This window comes from Staurois parvus, unplaced genomic scaffold, assembly GCF_062004578.1.
Source record: "Staurois parvus isolate SC_StPar_1 unplaced genomic scaffold, SC_StPar_1.0 ptg000597l, whole genome shotgun sequence".
Classification (NCBI taxonomy): Eukaryota; Metazoa; Chordata; class Amphibia; order Anura; family Ranidae; genus Staurois; species Staurois parvus.
The window spans coordinates 1,368,675-1,392,786 of record NW_028318393.1 but is presented as its reverse complement, the minus strand read 5'-3'; the positions used below and the strand labels follow the sequence as shown (position 1 = coordinate 1,392,786).

Here is a 24,112-nt window from a genome sequence, read left to right as displayed (position 1 = left end):
ACCTAGTAGAGGTGGGAGCCAGAATAGCTGTGTGCTAGAGGTTTGCTGTGTGCAAAAAAACAACCTTGTGGAAGGAGTCTGTAGGAGACAGATATAAAGCGGTATAGCTGAAAGAGCCAGAAGGCTGAATTGGTTTGATGGTGGATACCCCTGCGTGGGAAGCATTTGTGTTTATGGAACTTTTTCTTTTTAATAAAACTGGGCAAAAAGGCTCTTAAAGAAGTGAGTTGCTGTGTGCTTTAACAAGAAAAGCTCTACCATTTTGAAGCGAGTTCCCACCTGTATTCATATGGGAACTGGGGTGTCAACAAAGTCAGGTAGGAGCTGGATCCACATAATCTCTAAAGCTACACCAACATGTGTGCTGCATATATTATTAGAGTATATGACATTTTATATGACAGGTTGTAATGCGATTTTTTTTTTTTTTTTTTTAAAACCTTCAAACTGTTTCTCCTAGTGAAAATACTACTTTTTGCCATCCCACACTCACATCAATGCTCTGTGTTGGCAATAGAGGGATGTGTCAGTCAAGATCTTTTACTGAGCCCTAAATGTTGAGGTCTAACTCTAATGCCTGGTACACGCACACTCATTTTTACACAAACTGCACAACTTCTGTAATAGGAAAAGGAGGTAAGACTAAGAAAAAGGAGATTGTTGTTACAGTGTCTATCTAACTGAAATCAATTTATTTTAATTTGTGTACATCACATTTTTCTGCATTCCCCCCATAACATAACTTTTTTTCCAGAGAAGCCTGTGTTTCTCCTGAGTTTACCTGTGGGGTTTTCTTTGTATCCTGAACAATTCTTCTGGCAGTTGTGTCTGCGGTCCTTTTTGGTTTACTTGACCTTGGCTTGGTATCAAGAGATCCCTGATTTTTCCACTTCTTAATAAGTGATTGAACAGTACTGACTGGCATATTAAAGGTTTTGGATATCTTTTTATATCCTTTTCCATCTTTATAAAGTTCCATTACCTTGTTACGCAGGTCTTTGACAGTTCTTTTCTGCTCCCCATGGCTCAGTATCTAGTTTGATTAGTGCATCCATGTGGGAGCTAACAAACTCATAGACTCTTTATACACAGACAGTAATTGCAAATTAAAAATCTACACATGTGGGAAATGAACACATAATTGCTATTATAAACTGTGTTTCACCTTGTGTGTCTGTACCAAGGCCAAACATTCCAGGGTGTGTAAACGTTTGATCAGGGCCATTTGGGTGATTTGTTATTATGATTTAAAAGGAAGCCAAACAACTACGTGACAAGTGGCTTCTAATCACTACCCTTAAATAAAAGAAATTTTGTTTGGCATGACTAGTCATGTTTGCAATGTACATGATTTCTGCCAGGGTATGCAAATTTGTAAGCACAGCAGTGTGTGTGTGTGTATGTATGTATGTATGTGTATATATGTGTGTGTATATATATATATATATATATATATATATATATATATATATAGTGATGGAAATAAGTATTTGATCCCTTGTTGATTTTGAATGCTTGCCCACTCACAAAGGAATGATCAGTCTAAAAATCGAATGGTAGGTGTTTTGTAACACTGACAGACAGAATAGCAACAGAAAATTCAAAAATGCATGTCTAACAAATTATGCACTGATTTGCATGTTCATGAGGGAAACAATTATTTGATCCCCTATCATCCAGCAGGATTTCTGGCTACCAGGTGTCTTTCATACAAGTAACAAGCTGAGATTAGAAGCAGTCTCTTAACCTCCCTGATGGTATTCCCGAGTGTAGCTCTGGGTAAGGTTTCAGTACCAAAAGTGGTAACCCCGAACTACACTCGGGCTCACCATGCGGCGCTGCTCCGGCATCTTCACTTCTTCACTTACCTTGTCCTGCGCTCCCGCGATGTCCCTCCTGCAGTGTTGCTTGTAATGTAATCCGGCGGATGCCGGCATCTGTCATCTGGGTTCCGTCCCCTGCGACGTCGGGATGTACGGGGGACGGAACTGGCAGAAAATTTGAAAATGACAAAAAGTGACATTCACTAAATACACTAAAATCACATAGTAAACCATTACTGTATCAAACCATTTCACATACATTTTGTCGCGAGTGCTTTGTCCTGTGCCCTGCCTTTAGTGTTCTTTCTGCCTGGAAACTGAGAAACATCCATGGCGTCCAAAAGGTGTCCCTTTAGGTCAAAATCGGGTTTAGACCAGCTAGAGAACAGTGATAGTAAGTTAGAACCACTTGCAGAATTGAGTGATAATGATTCGTGGGGAAATTCGTCATCAGACACTGAAAACGATTTTGCGACTTTGCTCAGTGATGTGCGAACTTGGCCCTATATTTCAAATTTCAGTGTTTTTGGTTTGATTATATTATTGAATTAAAATTATTATTATATTTTTTATGATTATTTATTAAATTATAATGTATGATTTAGTGTTTCAAATTTTAACATACCCGGGATGTTTACTAGACTCTTGTTCGGACAGGTTTCAGTGAGTTATTCCTAAAAATTACAGGCCTACAATAAAAAAAATACATGTTTTCATGCAAAAAAATGTACCGCTTTCAGCACAGAAATACGGACATAATCAGACCGCTAGGGAGGTTAAAGGGAGTGCTGCTAATCTCATTGTTACCTGTATAAAAGACACCTGTCCACAGGAGCAGTCAAACAATCAGATTCCAAACTCTCCACCATGGCAAAGACCAAAGAGCTGCCCAAGGATGTCAGGGACAAGACTGTAGACCTACACAAGGCTGGACTGTGCTACCAAACTATCGCCAAGCAGCTTGGTGAGAAGGTGACAACAGTTGGCCAATCATTCGCAAATGGAAAAAACACAAACAACTGTCAGTTTCCCTAGGTCTGGTGCACCATGCAAGATCTTATCTCATGGAGAGTCAATGATCATGAGAACAGTGAGGAATCATCCCAGAACTACACGTGAGGATCTTGCCAGTGATCTCCAGGCAGCTGGGACCACAGTCCCCAAGAAAACAATTGGTAACACACTACACCAACAAGGATTGAAATCCTGCAATGCCTGCAAGGTCCCTCTGCTCAAGAAAGCACATGTCCAGGCCTGTCTGAAGTTTGCCACTGAACATCTGAATGATGCAGAGGAGGACTGGCTGAATGTGTTGTGGTCAGATGAGACCAAAATAGAGCTCTTTTGGCATCAACTCAACTCACCGTGTTTGGAGAAGGAATGCTGCTTATGACCCCAAGAACACCATCCCAACCGTCAAACATGGTGGAGGAAACATTCTGCTTTGGAGCTGTTTTTCTGCTAAGGGGACAGGACAACTGCACCGCATCAAAGGGATGGTGGATGGGGCAATGTACCGTCAAATCTTGGGTGAGAACCTTCTTCCCTCAGCCAGGGCATTGAAAATGGGTCACACGGCCAAGGCAACAAAGGAGTGGCTCCAGAAAAGCACATCAAGGTCCTGGAGTGGCCTAGCCAGTCTCCAGACCTTAATCATATTGAAAATCTGTGGAGGGAGCTGAAAATTTGAGTTGCCAAACGTCAGCTACCAAACCTTAATGTCTTGGAGAGGATCTGCCAAGAGGAGTGAGCCAAAATCCCTCCTGAGATGTGTGCAAACCTGGTGGACAACTACAGGAAACGTCTGACCTCTGCGATTGCCAACAAGGGATTTGCCACCAAGTACTAAGTTATGTTTTGTGAAGAGGATCAAATACTTATTTCCATCATGAACATGCAAATCAGTGCATCACTTGTTAGACATGCATTTCTTTTGAATTTTTTTGTTGCTATTCTGTCTCTGTGTTACAATACACCTACCATTCAATTTTTAGACTGATCATTTCTTTGTGAGTGGGCAAACATTCAAAATCAGCAGGGGATCAAATACTTATTTCCTTCACTGTATATACAAACTATATTGTCAAAAGTATTGGGACACCCCTCCAAATCATTGGATTCAGGTGTCTCAATTACCTCAGTGGCCACAGGTGTATAAAATCAAGCAACTAGGCATGCAGACTGTTTCTACAAACCTTTGTGGAAGAATGGGTCACTCTCAGGAGCTCAGTGAATTCAAGCATGGTACCGTGATAGGTTGCCACCTGTGCAATAAGTCCATCCGTGAAATTTCCTTGCTACTAAATATTACACAGTCAACTGTTAGTGGTATTGTAACAAAGTAGAAGCAACAGCAACTCAGCCACAAAGTGGTAGGCCACATAAAGAGTGGGGTCAGCGCATGCTGAAGTGCACAGTGCGAAAAAGTTGCCAACTGTCTGCAGTCAATTGCTAAAGACCTCCAAACTTTGTGTGGCCTTCAGATTAGCGCAACAGTGCATAGAGAGCTTCATGGAATGGGTTTCCATGGCCGAGCAGCCGCATCCAAACCTTACATCTCTAAGTGCAATGCAAAGCATCGGATGCAGTGATGTAAAACACATGCCACCACTGGACTCTAGAGCAGTGGAGATGTGTTCTCTGGAGCGACAAATCACGCTCTGTCTGGCAATCCAATGGATGTGTCTGGGTTTGGTGGCTGGCAGGAGAACCGTACTTGCTTGACTGCATTGTGTAAAGTTTGGAGGGTTGATTATAGTGTGGGGTTGTTTTTCAGGGGCTGGGCTTGGCCCCTTAGTTCCAGTGAAGGGAACTCTTTAGGCATCAGCATACCAAGACATTTTAAACAATTTCATGCTCCCAACTTTGTGAGAACAGTTTGGGGATGCCCCTTTCCTGTTCCAACATGACTGCACACCAGTGCACAAAGCAAGGTCCATAAAGAAATCGAATGAGCGAGTTTCAACTCGACTGGCCTGCACTGGGTCCTGACCTGAACATCTTTGGGATGAATTAGAGCAGGGACTGCGAGCCAGGCCTTCTTGTCCATCAGTGCCTGACCTCACAAATGAGTTCCTGGAAGAAAGGTCATAGACACTCCTAAACCTTGTGGACATCCTTCCCAGAAGAGTTGAAGCTGGTATAGCTGCAAAGGGTGGACCAACTCAATATTGAACCCTATAGCCCAAGACTGGGATGCCATTAAAATTCATGTGCATATAAAGGCAGGCGTCCCAATACTTTTGGCGTGTGTGTGTGTGTGTGAAATATAAATATATAATATCTCGGGTGAAATAAGTATTGAACACGTCACCATTTTTCCACAGTAAATACAGGTGAAACTCGAAAAATTAGAATATTGTGCAAAAGTTAATTTATTTCAGTAATGCAACTTAAAGGGTGAAACTAATATGAGATAGACTCATTACATGCAAAGCAAGAGAGTTCAAGCCGTGATTTGTCATAATTGTGATGATTATGGCTTACAGCTCATGAGAACCCCAAATCCACAATCTCAGAAAATTAGAATATTATACGTATGCAATCAATAAAACAAGGATTGTACATAGAACAATATCGGACCTCTGAAGAGTATAAGCATGAATATGTACTCAGTACTTGGTTTGGGCCCCTTTTGCAGCAATTACTGCCTCAATGCGGCGTGGCATGGAAGCTATCAGCCTGTGGCACTGCTGAGGTGTTATGGAAGACCAGGATGCTTCAATAACGACCTTCAGCTCCTCTGCATTGTTCGGTCTCACGTCTAATCTTTCTCTTGACAATGCCTCATAGATTCTCTATGGAGTTCAGGTCAGGCAAGTTTGCTGGTCAATAAAGCACAGTAATCCCACGATCATTGAACCAGGTTATGGTGCTTTTGGCAGTGTGGGCAGGTGCCAAGTCATGCTGGAAAATGAAGTCAGCATCCCCATAAAGCTCGTCTGCAGAAGGAAGCGTGAAGTGCTCCAAAATCTCCTGGTAGACAGCTGCGTTGACCCTGGACTTAATGAAGCACAGTGGACCAACACCAGCAGATAACATAGCTCCCCAAATCAAGGAAGACTGTGGAAACTTCACACTGGACTTCAAGCATCTTGCAGTGTGTGCCTCTCCATTCTTCCTCCATACTCTGGGTCATTGGTTTCCTAATGAGACACAAAAGTTGCGCTCATCAGAAAAGAGGACTTTGGACCACTGAGCAACAGACCGGGTCTGTATTTCTTTAGCCCAGGTAAGACGCTTCTGATGTCTGTTGTTCAGGAGCGGCTTGACAAGAGGAATACGACATTTGAAGCCCATGTCCAGGATCCGTCTGTGTGGTGGCTCTTGATGCACTGACTCCAGCCTCAGTCCACCCCTTGTGAAAGTCCCCAACACTTTTGAATGGCCTTTTCCTGACAATCCTCTCCAGGCTGCGGTCATCAGTGCTGCTTGTACCCCTTTTTTTCTTTCATACTTTTCCATTCCACATAACTATCTATTAATGTGCTTTGATACAGCACTTTGGGAACATCCAACTTCTTTTGCAATTACCATTTTGAGGCTTTACCTTCTTATGGAGGGTGTCAATGATGGTTTTCTGCACAACTGTCAGGTCAGCAGTCTTTCCCATGATTGTGATTCCTACTGAACCAGACTGAGAGACCATTTAAAGGCTCAGGAACCCTTTGCAGGTGTTATGGCTTAATGTCAGGGCTCCAGGGTATGACCAGAGGTATGTGAGCTGACGCAGGGAAACGCAGGCTTCAGATAAGTTATAAACAATATAATTTATTAAAGACTAACAATACAAACATAAACGCAGTGCAATACTAAAACATAACACAGTGCAACGAACCAAACCACCCACAGATAACAGTACATACAATGCAAGCGTCGTCAGGCAGGCCGGGTCAATAACAATCGGGCAGGTAGGTACAGGGGGTCAGGCAGAGAATGGTCGGGGTCACAAGCCAGGGATAAAACAGGAGAAGTCAGCAGAGGTCCGGATCAGGCAGGGTCAGCAACGAATCAGACAGGGACAGGGACAGGAACAGGGATGCAGGAACCCAGGAAAAACACACACCAAGGCAGAGACTGCAGGTCTGGCCATCCCTTAAATACACCTGCATGATCAACTTCAGGTGTTTGGCTGGCTGCAGGGTTGAGTCTCTGATTGCTGGGAGCACCCGCTGGCCAGCCCTGGTACTGCAGCCCACAAGGCAGGTGAGTCCCACCATTACTGGCAAGTCCATTCCTGACAGTACCCCCCCTCAAGGAGCGGCCTCAGGACGCTCCAAACAGTCCTAGCTGGGCAAAATGTTCCACCGCCCGGTCTGGTAACTGGCGGGATATCAAAGACTGGCACATCGGGCAGGACTCCGGGCAGCGGCACATCGGGCTGGACTCCGGGCAGCGGCACATCGGGCAGGACTCCGGGCAGCGGCACACCGGGCAGGACTCCGGGCAGCGGCACACCGGGCAGGACTCCGGGCAGCGGCACATCGGGCAGGACTCCGGGCAGCAGCACATCGGGCAGGACTCCAGGCAGCGGCACATCAGGCAGGACTCTGGGCAGGACTCCGGGCAGAGGCACATCGAGCTGGACTCCGGGCAGGACTCCGGGCAGAGGCACATCGAGCTGGACTCCGGGCAGAGGCACATCGAGCTGGACACCGGACCCCCAGGCGGGGCGACAGGCATCGGGCCCCCAGGCGGGGCGACAGGCATCAGGCCCCCAGGCGGGGCGACAGGAGCCAGGCCCCCAGGCGAAGTGACAGGCATCAGGCCCCCAGGTGGGGCGACAGGAGCCGGGCCCCCAGGCGAAGTGACAGGCATCAGGCCCCCAGGCGGGGCGACAGGCATCGGGCCCCCAGGCGGGGCGACGGGCATCGGGTCCCCAGGCGGGGCGACAGGCATCGGGCTCCCAGGCGGGGCGACAGGCATCGGGCCCCCAGGTGGGGCGCCGGGCCCCCAGGTGGAACGGCGGGCGCCAGGCCCCCAGGAGGGGCGACAGGCATCGGGTCACCAGGCATCAGGTCATTTGGCTCGACAGCGGGCACCGCGTCATCTGGCAAGGCAGTGGGCACCGAGTCACCAGGCACTACAGTGGGCTCTGAGTCAATTGGCACGACAGCGGGCACCGGGTCATCAGGTACCGGATCGTCTGGCTCGACAGCAGGCACCGGGTCATCTGGCGCTGGATCGTCTGGCTCGACAGCGGGCATCGGGTCACCAGGCATGACCGCGGGCACTGGGTCATCAGGCATTGGATTGTCTGGCTCAACAGCGGGCATCGAGTCACCAGGCATGACCGCGGGCACTGGGTCAGACATTGGATCGTCTGGCTCGACAGCGGGCATCGGGTCACCAGGCATCAGGTCATTTGGCTCGACAGCGGGCACCACGTCATCTGGCAAGGCAGTGGGCACCGAGTCACCAGGCACAACAGTGGACTCTGAGTCAATTGGCACGACAGCGGGCACTGGGTCATCTGGCGCTGGATCGTCTGGCTTGACAGCGGGCATCGGGTCACCAGGCATGACAGCGGGCACTGGGTCATCAGGCATTGGATCGTCTGGCTCGACAGCGGGCATCGGGTCACCAGGTATGACCGCGGGCACTGGGTCATCAGGTACCTGATCGTCTGGCTCGACAGCGGGCACTGGGTCATCAGGCGTGATAGGATCATCAGGCTGGATCAGTTCATCAGGCTGGGTACAGACATCAGGCTGGGTACAGACATCAGGCTGAAGTGCGGGTGCCGAGGCACCAGGCTGAACCACGGAAGGCATGTTCTCAGACGGCAGGCTCACCGGTTTGGATACTGGCAGGATGGTACTGGTTGGAAAGAATTTCCGCTTTTTTCTGGTTTTAACTACTGGGGCACTGCAAGTAAACGCAGGTCTGCAAACGAATGGAGCAGCTGAGGACAGATAAGAGCTGGAAGATGGAACAGAGGAGTGAGCAGTTGCTACAGAGGACTTCTTTACAGGGTTAAAGAAAGGATAGGTGCAGCGAGTGGGAGCAGAGGACTGGTATGTGGTAGTTAGAGTATACTGGGCAGTCACTGGGGGTGCTGTCGGGGATGGAGGAAGAGTGCCTTGAGTGGAGGAATGATGTTGTAAGCTGACTGAGGCTGGGTGCAACAAGTCTGACCATGTCTGCAGTATGGGTTGAACAAAGCTCAGCTTACACAAAGCCTGTCTGACCAAAGACTGCACTGCGTTTATACAATCTCTTAGTATCTGTGGTGAACATGCAGAATAACGCTCCAGAAAGTAATCTACATCATCCTCTAATAACCATACCAGGGACTCTACTTGGTCGGCACTAAATGGCGGCAAAAATTCATCCCTGCATTCGGGGGTACCAGATGAAACCAACTCAGCACAAACCTGAATCAATGGCTGCACCTCAGAGAATTCTGTGCCCTGATCTACTAGAACATGAGCAATCCGTATACACTCTAGTAGTTGATCCCTGGGATACTCCTTCAGAGTCTGATACGCATATTCTCTGTCATCAAACACTAGCAGAGATAAATACACAACCTCATCCAGATCCATCCTTCCCAGCAACAAGCCAAGATGGCTTCCCTGTGCAGCCACTTCTGGTCAGGATTGGCCTTGGTGTAATGTCAGGGCTCCAGGGTATGACCAGAGGTATGTGAGCTGACGCAGGGAAACGCAGGCTTCAGATAAGTTATAAACAATATAATTTATTAAAGACTAACAATACAAACATAAACGCAGTGCAATACTAAAACATAACACAGTGCAACGAACCAAACCAAACCACCCACAGATAACAGTACATACAATGCAAGCGTCGTCAGGCAGGCCGGGTCAAAAACAATCGGGCAGGTAGGTACAGGGGGTCAGGCAGAGAATGGTCGGGGTCACAAGCCAGGGATAAAACAGGAGAAGTCAGCAGAGGTCTGGATCAGGCAGGGTCAGCAACGAATCAGACAGAGACAGGGACAGGGACAGGAACAGGAACAGGGATGCAGGAACAAGATACAGGGCCCAGGAAAAACACACACCAAGGCAGAGACTGCAGGTCTGGCCATCCCTTAAATACACCTGCATGATCAACTTCAGGTGTTTGGCTGGCTGCAGGGTTGAGTCTCTGATTGCTGGGAGCACCTGCTGGCCAGCCCTGGTACTGCAGCCCACAAGGCAGGTGAGTCCCACCATTACTGGCAAGTCCATTCCTGACACTTAATTAGCTGATTAGAGTGGGACACTTTGAGCCTAGAATATTGCACCTTTTCACAATATTCTAATTTTCGGAGATTGTGGATTTGGGGTTTTCATGAGCTGTAAGCCATAATCATCACAATTATGACAAATCACGGCTTGAACTATCTTGCTTTGCATGTAATGAGTATCTCATATATTAGTTTCACCTTTTAAGTTGCATTACTGAAATAAATGAACTTTTGCACAATATTCTAATTTTTCAAGTTTCACCTGTATATGACACAGGGAAAATATTAAACACGGTAACTTAAAATTTATTTAATACTTTATACAAAATACTTTGTTGGTGATGACCGCTTCAAGATGCCTCCTGTATGGAGAAACCAGCTCTTGAAGGTTCCATGGGCATGTTCTATAAACTCTGATCTTTAGTTCTTTCCATATATTTTCTATTGGATTTAAGTCAGGTGATTGGCTGGACCATTCTAGCAGTTTTATTTTATTTCTTTGAAAGCAATTGAGAGTTTCCTTGGCTTTGTGTTGGGGATCATTGTCTTGCTGAAATGTCCACCTTCCTTTCATCATCATCAACCTGGTAGTTGGCAGGAGATTTTTATCAAGAATGTCTTAGTACATTTTTCCATTCATCCTTTCCTTCAATGAAACAGCCCCACACCATAATGTTCCCACCTCCAAACTTATCTGTTGGTATGGTGTTTTTGGGGTGAAGTGCAATGCCATTTGACCTCCAAACATGGTGTGTATTATGGCATCCAAAGAGTTCATTTTTGGTGTTATCTGACCAGACTTTATACTCCCAGTTATTTCACAGACTTGTTTAAATGTTGTGCAGGAAACTTTAAATGAGTTTCAACAGGCATTTTCAACAATGGAGTCTTGCAAGGTGAGCATTTAGGCCATGGCAGTTGTGTGCCTTACATACTGTTTTCTTTGAAACAATTGTACCTGTTAATTCCAGGTCTTTCTGAAGCTCTCTACAAGTGGTCCTTGGCTTTTGGACAACTCTTCTGATCATTTTTTTCCACTCCTCTGTCAGAAATCTTGCGAGGAGCACCTGGTTTTGGACAGTTTATGGTGAAATTGTGTTCTTTCTACTTCTGGATTATGGCCCAACAGTGCTCAGTGGAAAATTTAGAAATCCTTCTGTAACCAATGCCATCAGGAGGTTTTGCAACAATAAGGTTGCAAAGGTCTTGAGAGAGCTCTTTGCTTTTACCCATCATGAGATGTTTCTTGTGTGACACCTTGGTAATGAGACATTTTTATAGGCCATCAGTTGAGACTGAACCAGCTGATATTAATTTGCACTGACAAGGGGCAAGAGTGCTTTCTAATTACTGATAGATTTTAGCTGGTGGCTTGGCTTTCCATGCCTTTTTGCACCTCCTTTCTTCATGTGTTAAATACCTTTTCCCTGTGTCATTCCATTTTATTACACATAACTTAATTTCTGAATGCATTTGTTTTGGTTTCTTTGTATGTATGGATTGCATGGCTTGTTACCGACGTGGTGAAAATTTCATGTCAATAGCACTAGAAATATATGTACCGAGAAAAATGTTGATGTGTTCAATACTTATTTTACACGCTGTAGGAGAATGGGTATCCAATTTCAGCTGTGACATTCAGATGGCAAGGTGAGAATTTAGCATAAACAACGCGAAAGCATGGATCCATCCTACCTTGTATCAGTGGTTCAGGCTGATGGTGGTTGTGTAATGGTGTGGGGGATATTTTCTTGGCAGTGTGTGTGTGTGTGTGTGTGTGTGTGTGTGTGTGTGTGTGTATATACATATATATATATATATACTGTATATATATATATGTGTATGGTGGGAGTGCCTTGACATTAAATTGTATTAATTCAACGATTACAGATTTAGTTCTATAGTTCCCAGTCATAAAAAAAAATATATAGTTTTACTCTTTTGACTGCAGCAGCCTTTGTGATTTGTAATCACATTTTTTTTAAACGTGAATACTATGACAAACTTACCTTTGTTGGCCAGAAATTTGCTCATGGACTCATGACATTCCATTCTACTGCTTAGCAGAATTGAGGGTGATTACTATATTCCTCTGTCTCTTCTGTAAAAGGATCAGAACAAACACAACAATTTCAGAATACTAGAAAGAACAACTTTAAAAAGAAATTTGGTGAATCTCTGGGGATAGAAATACAGGAGCCACCATTGCTGACTTTATAAAATTGTAAGCTGCAGGGATAGCATTCTGATCTTGGTTGCACTACCTAGTGAGTAAAATATTCAACCAAAGAAGACTAAGCCCTGGTTCACACCAATGTGACTTGCCATGTGACTTGCTACTTCGAAGTCACATGACAAGTCACACCGAATGTATGCCTATGACCCCGTCTTAATAAATGCGACTCAGGTCAGTGACTTTAACTACTTGTCAACCGCAGATAGCCGAATGACGGCTACACTGCGGCCGGCCAGTTCTGGGAGGGCATCATATGACGTCCTCCCAGAACGCGCTCTCTTGCGCGCCCCCTGGTGCTCTCCATGATTGTTGTGTCCTACGGACACAGCTGATCACGTGATGTGGTAAAAGGCCAATCACAGCGGCCTTTTACCACGTGATCAGCCGTGTCCAATGACACTCTGATCACCAGGAAATGCAATTGCCGGTTCTCGGCTGCACTTTCCTCACGCTATCAGAGCGTGAGGAAAGTACTGCCGAGAACCGGCAGTTGTCAGAGCAGGGATCGGCACTGATGATCAGTGCCCTGATCGGTGCCCACCAGTGCAGCCCAGCAGTGCTGCCAGTCAGTGCTACCAGTCAGTGCCCAATGGTTGTGCCAGTCAGTGCCCAGCAGTTGCACCAGTCAATGCCTAGCAGTGCTGCCAGTCAGTGCCCAGCAGTGATGTCAGTGCCACCTATTAGTGCTGTCTATCAGTACCCATCATCAGTGACGCCTATCCATGACACCTCATTAGTGCTGCCTATCAGTGCTGCCTCAATCAATGCACATCAGTGTAGGAGAAAAATTACCTGTTTGCAAAATGTTATAATAGAAACAAAGAAACTTTTTTTTTTTCAAATTTTTTTTGCATTTTTGTTTTATAGCGCAAAAAGTAAAGCACCCAGCGGAGATTAAATACCAAGAATAGAAAGCTCTATTTGCGAGAAAAAAATGATAAAAATTTCATATGGGTACAATCTTGCATGACCACACAATTGTCAATCAAAGTGCGACAGTGCTGAAAGCTGAAAATTGGCCTGGTAAAGAAGGGGGTATAAATGCCCGGTAGGCAAGTGGTTAAAAAATAGGTTCCTGTACTACTTTTGTGCGACTTGCTTGCTGCTTGCATTGAGCTGTATGATTTAAGTAGCCTGAAGTGGAAGCAAGGCGCAAGCAAGTTGCACAGCATAGTCAGATGTTAAAATTGCGCGAATTTAAAGCCATATTGGTGTGAACTGGAGCTAAAAATCCGAAGTCTCACCTTGCATGCTTATTTAGCACTGTGGCATTGTTCACACAGGGCTTTTCAATCCATGCCTCATGTGTTGGGTGCATCCCCATACCAGCAGTCCCACTGCTGTCAAATAAGAGGAAGGGTAGTGAGTCATATGGTTCTCCATACCCAAAATATTGAGTAGTTTCTTTACTTTCAGAGATTCTAGTATGCTGCTGGGAGATCAGACATCAAAGCATGTTCACAAAGCAAAAGGAAGGGGGGGGGCAAAGCAGTAAATCTATAGTGCAGTGGCTTTAATCAAAAGTTTATTCAAAGTAAATGATCCTACTCACAGGGAAAACGTCATCACAGATGGAGACACATGGGATGGCAGGGAGAGTATGAATAGGCTAATGTGTTACTGAAAAAACCAATGCAGCAGAAGCAATGAAAAGCGCACACCTTTTTGTTACAGATGTTGGAGAAACTGTCCCTTTTTTGTTTCAGCTACAACCATCGGCTTCCTCTCTACGGCCAACTAGAGTGGCTATTTTTTTTCTTCTTCAATATTCTTGCCTATCATAGAAGAACACACAACTTTAGTTGCTAAACAAGGGTGCATTCAAAGAGGATTGGATTGGGGCTCCCTTATATTGAGGGGTGCAATAGCTTTTCTTTAGTAGAGAATAGCCTTCACATGGCCATTGAAGGATGAACTATTTTTAGACCCTTTAATTGGAATAGCAGGTCTGCAAAAGAGAACTGATTCCCAAGTGTAATACAAAGATCCCCCTTTTTTAGAGACATAGTAAAAGCTTGGAGAAATTTCTGTCAATATAAGGGTCATAAAGTGGAATCTTCATTCTATCTGTCAATTAAGGATAATTGTAGGTTTGAACCGCCAAGGTTAATTTTATAACACATTTGATCAGTATGTGAACACCACCAAGTACCTTCATAAGGAGCCACCTCCCAATCCCTGCTGCCAGTGTCCATAGACACAGTGGGGCTGTGCCCTGCCCCCTGCTCCGTTGTCATAGGATTTGATTGACAGCAGCAGGAATCAATGGCTCCCATTGCTATCAATATGCCCTATGAGAAGGGAGAGAGGAGAGAGAGCCACTGCTCTGTGCTGGATTGAGATAGGGCTCAGGTAAGTATAAGGGGGGGCTGGGGGGAGCTAAACACAGGTTTTTTTTACCTTTTTAATACAGAGAACGCATTACAGAAACTTGTAGCTTTTAGAACCACTTTAATTTTCACATTTTTTTTTTTTCCTCTGAAAAAAACAAGGACTACATAGAGAAAAGGGATTATATAAATCTTGTCTTCTATAATAAATGAAGACAAGGATTCAAATTCCCGTCTTTCTGTGAAATTTTATGAACGGATGAGTAGTGGAATTGATTATCTATATATTTAAAAGTTCAGTAATCGCTTTTCTTACATAAAAAACATAGATGGAAAATATAGAAGGTTACAGAAAGATGTGTAAATGTTTTGCATGTAGTGATCTTAGGGTAATTCTTCAAATTAGTCCATTTTAAAACTGTGTCTCTTGAGAACATCAGGAAGATGAAACGCCACATTTGAGAGTAGCAGGAAGGGATGTCATCCCACACAGCAACACTGGAAGTGGTTAATACAAGGTGGCAGTGAGAGAGCCTAGAGCCAGATCCGTGTTATCCCCATGCTTATGATGTAACATGCGTTTATTCTGGTGCAAGGGTATGCACCAAACAATGTGAGTGGTCATTGTGAAAATGGTTTTTAATAAAAGGTTTTAAAGATTTTACACTATGGTAGTCTCCCTTCATCTCTCCCTACATGTTGTGTGAGACATTTAAAAGGAAAGAGTGCAGCTGGCCCAAGAAGAAGGCTGATGGTGGTTATCCACGATACTAAGCGCTGTATGACTCACCTGTGATAGGTAGTCATATAAATCTGGTGAGTGTTCTGTGTTTATGGTGGAGTATTTTGGGAACACTATGGCACTGACTGTTAGTAACCGCCTAACGGGGCCTCTAGCAGTCCACAGGACAGGATTCCCCAGGGCGCGGAGTCTAAGCCCCAGTCTGCTTGTTCACCAGGGCCCCTGGTGGTGGGGATGGGCTTGGAGCAGACAGGGACCAGGTCGCGGCCCCTGAGTACACCCGTCCGTGGTAGAGAGATCTGCCAGGGGTATGTGCAGGTAGAGAGCCTGACGTGAAGAGGTGGAAGACGGGATCCGAGCGGGATGGATGGATGGCGGAGTAGTAAGCGTGGTCAAACGGGCCGGGTCGGTAACAGTGGGATCAGCGTAGTACAAGGCGGCAGGCAGAAGAATAGTCAGGTCACTCGCTGGGGTCGGTAACAGAAGTTCAGATCAGGTATGGGGATTATCCAGAAGAGAGGTCAAACTAGCCAGGGGGTCAGAGCAGGAGAAGTCAGCGGAGGTCAGGTTCAGGCAAGGTCAGCAACGAATCTCAAATAGCAGGAACACAGGAGCAAAGATCAGACCATACGGCAACTTGTGTCTGTGCAGGGCTGGTTTAAGTAGCCCGCCGTGCACCTGACAGGCGTAGCCTAGGTCCTAGTGCCTGCCCAGCACCGTCATAGGTGCCGGGTGCGCCTGGGTCCTTGTGCATTACTGCCTGCATGTCTTGACAGACACCTACGCATGTGCAGACCCATGCATCGCGATGGTCCCTGACACTGACTGTTGGAAATGGAGCACTTTTTTGAGCATGGACGCTTTTAATAAAGGCATTGTGCATTATACTATGAATAACTGAAAGCACTTAGGCACTTTATATGCACAGAGAGACTTTATTGAAGCACAAAGGACACTTTTATTGAATCATGTTTAATTGTTATTTGAGGATATGCTTGCTTATTGCACGTTTAAACAAAAACCAATAGTGCTGTATGAAATATAGAGTATATAGAAGGGCTGATACAATTGGTATTGGTACATCAGCTGTGGTGAATTAAAGGATCATATCCACAAATGCTGGTTCACATTATTTAAATTGTTTGAGGAAATGGCAAACAGGGTAAATGCTGGATAGACATGTGCGGTTCGTTTCTTTCTGAATCAAAATTCAGGAGAATTTTCCGTTATTTGGATGTATCCGAATTACAATAGTAACAAATTTAAATGCATCTGAAATAGCGAAACAAAATTAGCCAGAAATTCAAATCGATTAGAATTCAAAAACAAATTCAAATATAACAATATTATAGAATAGAAAGTTATAGAATAAAAAATAAAAATAGAATAGAAAAGAATAGAAGAAGAAAGAATAGAACATAAGAATAGAAGAGAATACAAAAGAATAGGATAGAAAATAAAGTAAAACAGAACAAAATAGAATAGAAAATAAAGGAATAGAATATAAAATCAAAGTATAGAAAAGTTTAAACTAGAATAGAAAAGAACAGAATATAAAAGATTAGAATAGAACAGAAAAAAAATACAATAGAACAGAATACAATGAAACAGACTATAAGGGGTTTATTTACTAAAGCTGGAGAGTCCAAAATCAGACTCCCTTCTGCATAGAAACCAATCAGCTTCTAACCTCAGCTTGTTCAATGAAGCTTTGGCAATGAAACCTGGAAGCTGATTGGTTTCTATGCAGAAGGGAGTCTGGTTTTGGACTCTCCAGATTTAGTAAATAAACCCCTAAGTGTCTTCCGAAATTCAAATTTCAAATAGAATGAATTTGAATGTTAATAGAATACATTAGAACAGAATGTAAAATAATAGAAAAGAATAGAGGGAAAAAAACAGAATAAAAAAGAACAGATTACAAAAGAAAAGAATAAAGTAAAACAGAATAGAAAATAAAGGAATATTCTCAATTGTAATAGAATAGAAAAGATTAGAATAGAAAAACAATAGACTAGAGTAAAATAGAAAATATAACTGTCTTCCGAAATTTCGAATAGAATTAATTCAGATTCAAACAGCATACATCAGAATAGAATACTTTACAAAACACAAAATTGTGAGCTGTGCTATGGTGACATTAGTGATCAACAAAGGTACTGTGTAAATTTTGCTGAAAAAATAGAAATTTCCAGTCTGGTTGGACAACTTTTATATAGTCCATATACCACGAATTCCAAAAACAAATTTAATTAAACAAAATTAGTTAAATAATGACACAAAACAAATTTTTTTGTTTGCACATGTCTAATGCTGGAGTAAATACAGAAATTCCTAGTGCTAAAGTTTATAACTTAGAGTTTGTTTTGTGTTATGTGTGTTTGCTGAGTATTATGTTTTTTACTGAAAGTAACACAGACAACCTAATTAGGCAATAGAAAAGACCCACTGCTCCAAGTATTGAATGCAGACCTGGTCAGACACATCTCCACCCCTTCTCTGCAATATTGATCTGTGTGATGAATCTTGTTCTAAGGGGTGTGGCTGTTAATCTGATCTGCCAGAATAAAAACACTACAGTGTGAAGGCAGCATGCAGTCTTTTCACTGAGACAAAGGTATTTTAACCCCTTCATGCCTAAGGGTAAATCCTAAAGCCTAAGCACAATTTTGCAACTTTGGCATGTGTTAGCAAAACTGTACATGCCATCAAAACTACTTTGTGCATAGGTGGATTATACCTTGTTTTCATGACAAATTTGGCCTTTCATTTGGTGGTAAATGGAAATCTCCTAGAATTTTTTTTTTTAGTTGTATATTTCTTGTTACTACCATAACCAACCACCAAAGAACAACCTAAAATAATTTTCTCCTGCTCCTGACATTTTTTGCTTCTTTTTATCCTGCCACTTACTGACACTGATACAAAAATTTTAAAAATAAGAAAAAATCCTGACAAAAAAAGAGAAATACTGACCTTGACCCTGGCGCTGACATAGGTCAAATCTTGATCTAAGTATTCTTATTTTTTACAATGTATCTCTCTCCTCCATTCAGAGAGAGAAAACAAGGGGGGCAGGTTTCACAGTGACTGATCACTGTGATATCCAATCAGAGGCTTTCACAAAGATGTGACCCGGAATCGGAAGTTTCGGGTCCCAATCGTTAGAACGGGACCCGTGGCTCTCACTGACACCCCAGTCTTTGTGCTGGGAGTGTGCTCCCAGCACAAAGACAAGTACGCAAATTCAAGGCCCCACAGAAAAAAAGCCCAGTTCAGTGGGGCCACTAATTTGCGTACGCTCAGCACCAAGGAGCTGAAGTACTTATTAGTAAAAAATGTGTGCAACTTAACTGGGCTTTAGCCATAGTTATACAATCATATTTGACAAAGGATTATATAAGTTAAAAACCTCTAGAAAAACAGCAGTGGAGGAGCAAGGTAACCCACGACCGTTTTGCGCTACACTAGCACATACTCATAGCAGCCTAAACTGCCACTGTCAGAAACATCAGATTAAATCAACAGGGCAATCAGACACAAAAGGAAAAGAGAACCCACAAAAACCATCTAAATGTGTACTGAAAACAATAAATGAACTATGATATGCATAAATCAACGTATAATGAAACATACAAAAAATGCAAAAATAAATTTACAATAATGCAAAGAAAAATAAAAATACTAAAATTAAATAAAAAAATACTCAAATCAAAAAATTTGGAAAAGAAAATATATAGATGGCACTCCTATATTGCATCTGAAGGGCAGTTTAAAGAGCCGGTTGGCCTATTTCAACAACAATGACCTAAACTTAAGGTTTTCTTGCCACATAGTGGTTGTTTCCTTTTTCTTTTTTGGACATAACGCTATCCAGCTGGATGGACAGTTTGTTTCTGGACTTCATAGGAAACCTCTAACCGGCAATAATGTGTTGGCAGATTCAGGATATCCCACTCGTACTATAAAGGATATACTGACCAGCTAATTTTTAAGGCTGCATCATATCTATAGTAATGATGACCAGTTTAACCAGGAAGCTAAGTCTATGTGGGAATGGTTCCGTCAGCAGGGGTATCCAATGTCAATTTTCAACAGAGCTTTGCTTGTTGTCAGGACCAAGACTATGAAGGAATTATTAGTTGATGGTGACCAGAAGAAATACAGTGAGCTAGTACCTGTCTTTTCAACTGCTTACAGCCCGGAGTTTACCAAGGTCATGTCTATAGTACTTAAGTATTTACCAGTGCTGTACAATGATAGTACATAGATACTGTCTAAAGGTATTAAGACTATGTCCTGGAAAGCTCCCTCTTTAGGTACCTTCCTGTCTCTAAGTTGTTTTTCCAGTGCGAGTGGTAAAATGACAAGTTGGGTACATCTTAAAGGGAACTTCAGATGTGGTGACAGCAGGTGCCCTTGTTGCCACCATATTATTGGGGGTTACACTATTAGGTCCACCAACAGTGAGAGGAATTTTAAAGTTCTCTTTTTTTGCAAATTGCAACAGTAGACATGGTATATGTGATCACTTGCAGTATTTGCTCCGTGCCGTGTGTAGACAGAGTTATGAGGAGGCTGCAAGATCACTTCCATGATCACCTGTATGACACAAAGAAAATGCATGTGACCAAAGTTGCTAAGTATTTCAATAATTGTCATGGTGGTGATTCTGCAGCTCACCATGTCCAGGTTATTGAAAGAGTAAAATGCCCAAAGAGGTGGCGATTTATTCAGAATGTGACACATTGTCACATTGTTTCACAATGTGACAATGTTGAATGTGTTGTTGCTCATTTTTATGAGTGGCATCCCCATTTTTCTTTTTCCTTTGCACTTTATTGATTTGAATTAAATTATGAGTATTTATTTAGTTTTATTGTCATTTTATTTGTATTTTTTGCATTATTATAAATTTCTTTTTGCATTATTGTATGTTTAATTATGAGTTTATTTATGCATCCTTCCTTTGCTGTTTTCAGTACACATTTATGTGGTTTTTGTGGGCAAGTTCTCTCTTCCTTTTGTGCTTCATTGTCCTGTTGATTTCACTTGATGATGGGATATCTAGTTTCTTATGAGAGTGTTTGACGGTAGTATTTTAGACTGCTATGAGTAAGCGCTAGTGTAGCATTAAATGTGTTAGTTGGTTACCTTGCTCCTCCACTGCTGTTTTTTTCCTAGATGTTTTTACTTTGTTTGGGAAGTTTCTAATAAAGGTTGATTTTTCAGTAGTGTGGCCTTTCAGATCTCCCTCTTGTTTTTCATCATTAGCTGTAAACTGGGCAAACACCTGCTATCAAGGCAGAGTGTGGCTGATGGACCTGGAGCAGTGTCTTCCTCCCCTTTTTTTTTTGCCACAATTCTACAAATAAACAAACTTTCTTGCAAATGTGCTTATGTAGCACCCTCTAGGTAGATAGGATTTTTTTGTGTTAGAGGCTTGGGATAAGTTACAGGACAGAGTGAGAACTTCTACACCCCTTGGGCCACAGAAGAGAGAGGGCAGTCAGGTGCAATACCCAACTAGTCCTCATCTAGGACTGATTCACAGTGGATTCTGGACACCCTTGCCCTGGGACACCCTCAGGATAGCCGGGTGGATGAGGAGAGTTTCATCTGGGATCTGAGGAGGTACACCAAAGGGGACTCAATGCTCTTTAAAGAGATATATATATATTTTTTTCACATTTTACACAGTGTTTGCTAAGAGGTTGTCCTCAAGTTTTACAGTTCTTTGGGCATTCCATATACCCCTAGACCCCATCTAAATTGTTTACCCCTAATAAAAACAAGCTCAAGGACTGATTTACGGACTCAGAGAAGGTGTGGCTAATGCATGTTGCCTGGCTGTGCAGATCTTAGGGGGACCCAGAAAAAAAATCAAGCGATCCTCAAGGGTTAGCGCTACGTTTAGACATACAAACATTGTGGAAATCTTCAAGCTAGAGGCATAGTAGTCCTGGTAGAAAGGCATATTTTGAGGGTCATTGTGAAATGGCCCGGAGGAATATTCAGAAATACATTTCAAGGTAATAGAAGGGCCCATTCACACCTGAACACAATGCGTCCTAGCCTTCAAATTTTTATTAATGTACTAAGCTGTAGTGCATATGAATGCATGAAAATGTAGGCAGCACTTTTTCACAGTGCACTGGAACGTGCTTTGCTGAAGTTCAGTGCAACGTAACTGCATTCTGTAGGTGTATTGGGTATCATTCAATATATATGTTATTGCAATACTATATTGCACATTGCAGTAACGTACATTCTTTACCACAATATAGTACTATGAATACTAAACAAAAAGTGGTAGTAGTTAGAAGCCTTTGGGAAACGAAGTCAAAGTGATTGTGGCAGTGCTGTCTGAGTAGGGGGCAGAAAGGCACTGGTGGAAAGCCCAGGAGGATCTTTATTGATTATTAACATCTCAGCCACACATACCTAGAGCAGAGTTTCTTATCCTTTCTGTAAATAAACCTTCTGTGTGCAGCAGTGCCCCCAGCCCCCTCAATACTTACCTGAGCCCCATCAAGATCCAGTGCTGTGCAAGACAGCCTCGGCAGTCCCAGTCTCTGCTTCTTCATTGGCTGTGACAGCAAGCAGGAGCCATTGGCTTCTGCTACTGTCAATCACAGCCAGTCGGCCAATGAGGAGAGAGAGCAGGTCCAAACTGTGGCTCAGTTCGTGAATGGACATACGGACCAGCGGGTGCCCTAATAGCAAGCTGCAAGGGGGACCCGAGAAAGAGGAGGATCCAGGCTGCTGTGTGCAAAACCATTACACAGAGCAGGTAAGTATAACATGTTTGTTATTTTGCAAAAAAAAAAAAAATGAACATTTAGAATCGCTTTAAGCAATACCAAAAAATTCACAGATGTACAATAAGAAATTACTCAGTCTGTTTATAAAAAAGCAATATTCACTTCAACAACACCAAAAGAAACCATTAGACTTAGCTCAGTTCATGGCTATATAAATTAAACAATGCATAATTACAATAAGAAATTATTCTAATCTAGAGACCTGTGCATAGAAAAATCACTTTTACAACATTCAAATGAAACCTTATTCTTAAACGGCACCTGTACTAAAAGAAGTTAATAGGTTCCATTGTGGAACCTCTACATCTGAAAAAATGCCAGTTGCCTGCCTGACAGCACAATGCAATAGGTTAACTTTCACTGATCCACAGAAAGTATGCAAATCAGAAGTTCTGACTTTCTGACATTCCTCTCACCTGAGGTCTCGTAATTTAGTTCAGTGTCTTATTCGTCAAAAGTTTAATAATTTTGGGCAGATATCTCCTATATTCAGTCAGTAGCCCACTCCCCCATTCTCTGTTCAGACATTAATATAGCATGATGAATATTTAAGGCAAGCCCAAATAAATTCTCCTGTAACTTCTCATATACAGTAGGTACCTTCAGATGCAATTCCATCTATTAGCCTGGTGTCATCACAACCCTTTGAGATCAAGTGTCACTCCTGAGCTGTAACACATATTGATCTTTCTGTAGATAACACTCTTGCTCTCAGAAGAAGTCCTGTCACACAGGTCAGAAGCCAATCAGCGACAAATATTTGTGAAGGGTGTGACCACCAATATGAAGATTCCTGAGAGTAATTCTTGTTTGTTCCAGTTTTTATTCCATAGCAGTCTTAATAACCCTTAGTAGAACACTAGAATTAGTGCACCCATTTTTTTACAGATTCTGTTTGCAGCAAAATACATTTATATAATACTGTTAACACTTTTTAAAGTATTAAATACATTTCTTTTGCTGCAAATAGAAACACCCATATGCCCACACCTTGTGATTGCTAGAGCAAAAAGTTACACTATCCCCTATTGGGAGAAAGGACCACTCCAAAGGTTTATAGGTGTTTAATATCTGGTAGTTTCCTAAGTGAAGAATTTATTTTCCTAAACAGAATTTTTTCACAATAATTTGTTTGTGGTTGTATGCCCCGTTTTTGAATATTGTTTGGGTCCCTATAGCCAGAATTGTGGGTATTTTCCTTTCATCCTATAAAAGCTACCCTAGTGTTAATGCCACATGTAACCTTTGTGACAGTATGATGACCTATCACAATGTGAGAGGGGTTAAGTGGCACTCAGGTTCTCCTCCATACAGGATGAGGGGCTCCGGGATGCATGTTTGGCACAGAGGAAGCTCTTTTTTTCAGGGTCTTCTGGGATTAGTACATCTCAAAATAGGTACTGGAGCTAAGAAGCTTTGTAGAGACTTGGAAAGGATGAAATCTCCAAACCTGGGTTCATGTTTTGCCAGTAGCCAGCACCGTGATTGGACAGGTGTGCACAGTTCTTATGAGTTGAGAGTTTGCAATAGATCAGTGCTCTTCCCTCCCAAAGAAGCCTGAAGTCAGCTGCTCCCAGGCTCAGACATCTATCCCTAACCACAGGTAACTGCTCTGTGTGTGGCTGCATTCGAACCACAGCTGTCGCTGTCAGCCACTGCTGGTCACATAACCTGGTCATTCCAGCAGCAAGAATCCACTGATTCATGCTGCAGGAATCCAGCAGCCCCAGTTACCCGTCCATGTAAAAGGGGCCTAACTGTGTCAAGGCAGAGGATATGAGAAGAGTGCTAGATTTATTCTGTGAAGGTTGAGCAAAGTTGGAGGTATACATCATCAACCAGTGTGATCTGAGCAGCAGGAGAAAAGGTAGATCCTAGGAAGCATGCTGCCCAGAACTACAAATTTCATATACTGCCACTGCACAGTTTCATCATCCTTGTCAAAAATCAGTCATACAGCAATCGC

The 24,112-nt window shown here is 43.1% G+C and overlaps 1 protein-coding gene across 1 annotated transcript in view; it reads right to left on the bottom strand.

Annotated features, from left to right (window-relative positions):
* RGS21 (regulator of G protein signaling 21) overlaps nt 1-24,112 on the bottom strand; it is an 83,742-nt gene that overhangs the window by 17,861 nt on the left and 41,769 nt on the right. The window contains exon 2 of the mRNA XM_089692602.1: nt 12,024-12,115. Coding sequence (XP_089548728.1) covers nt 12,024-12,066 — 43 coding nt within the window. The 5' untranslated portion in view covers nt 12,067-12,115. The remainder of the gene's footprint in view (nt 1-12,023; nt 12,116-24,112) is intronic.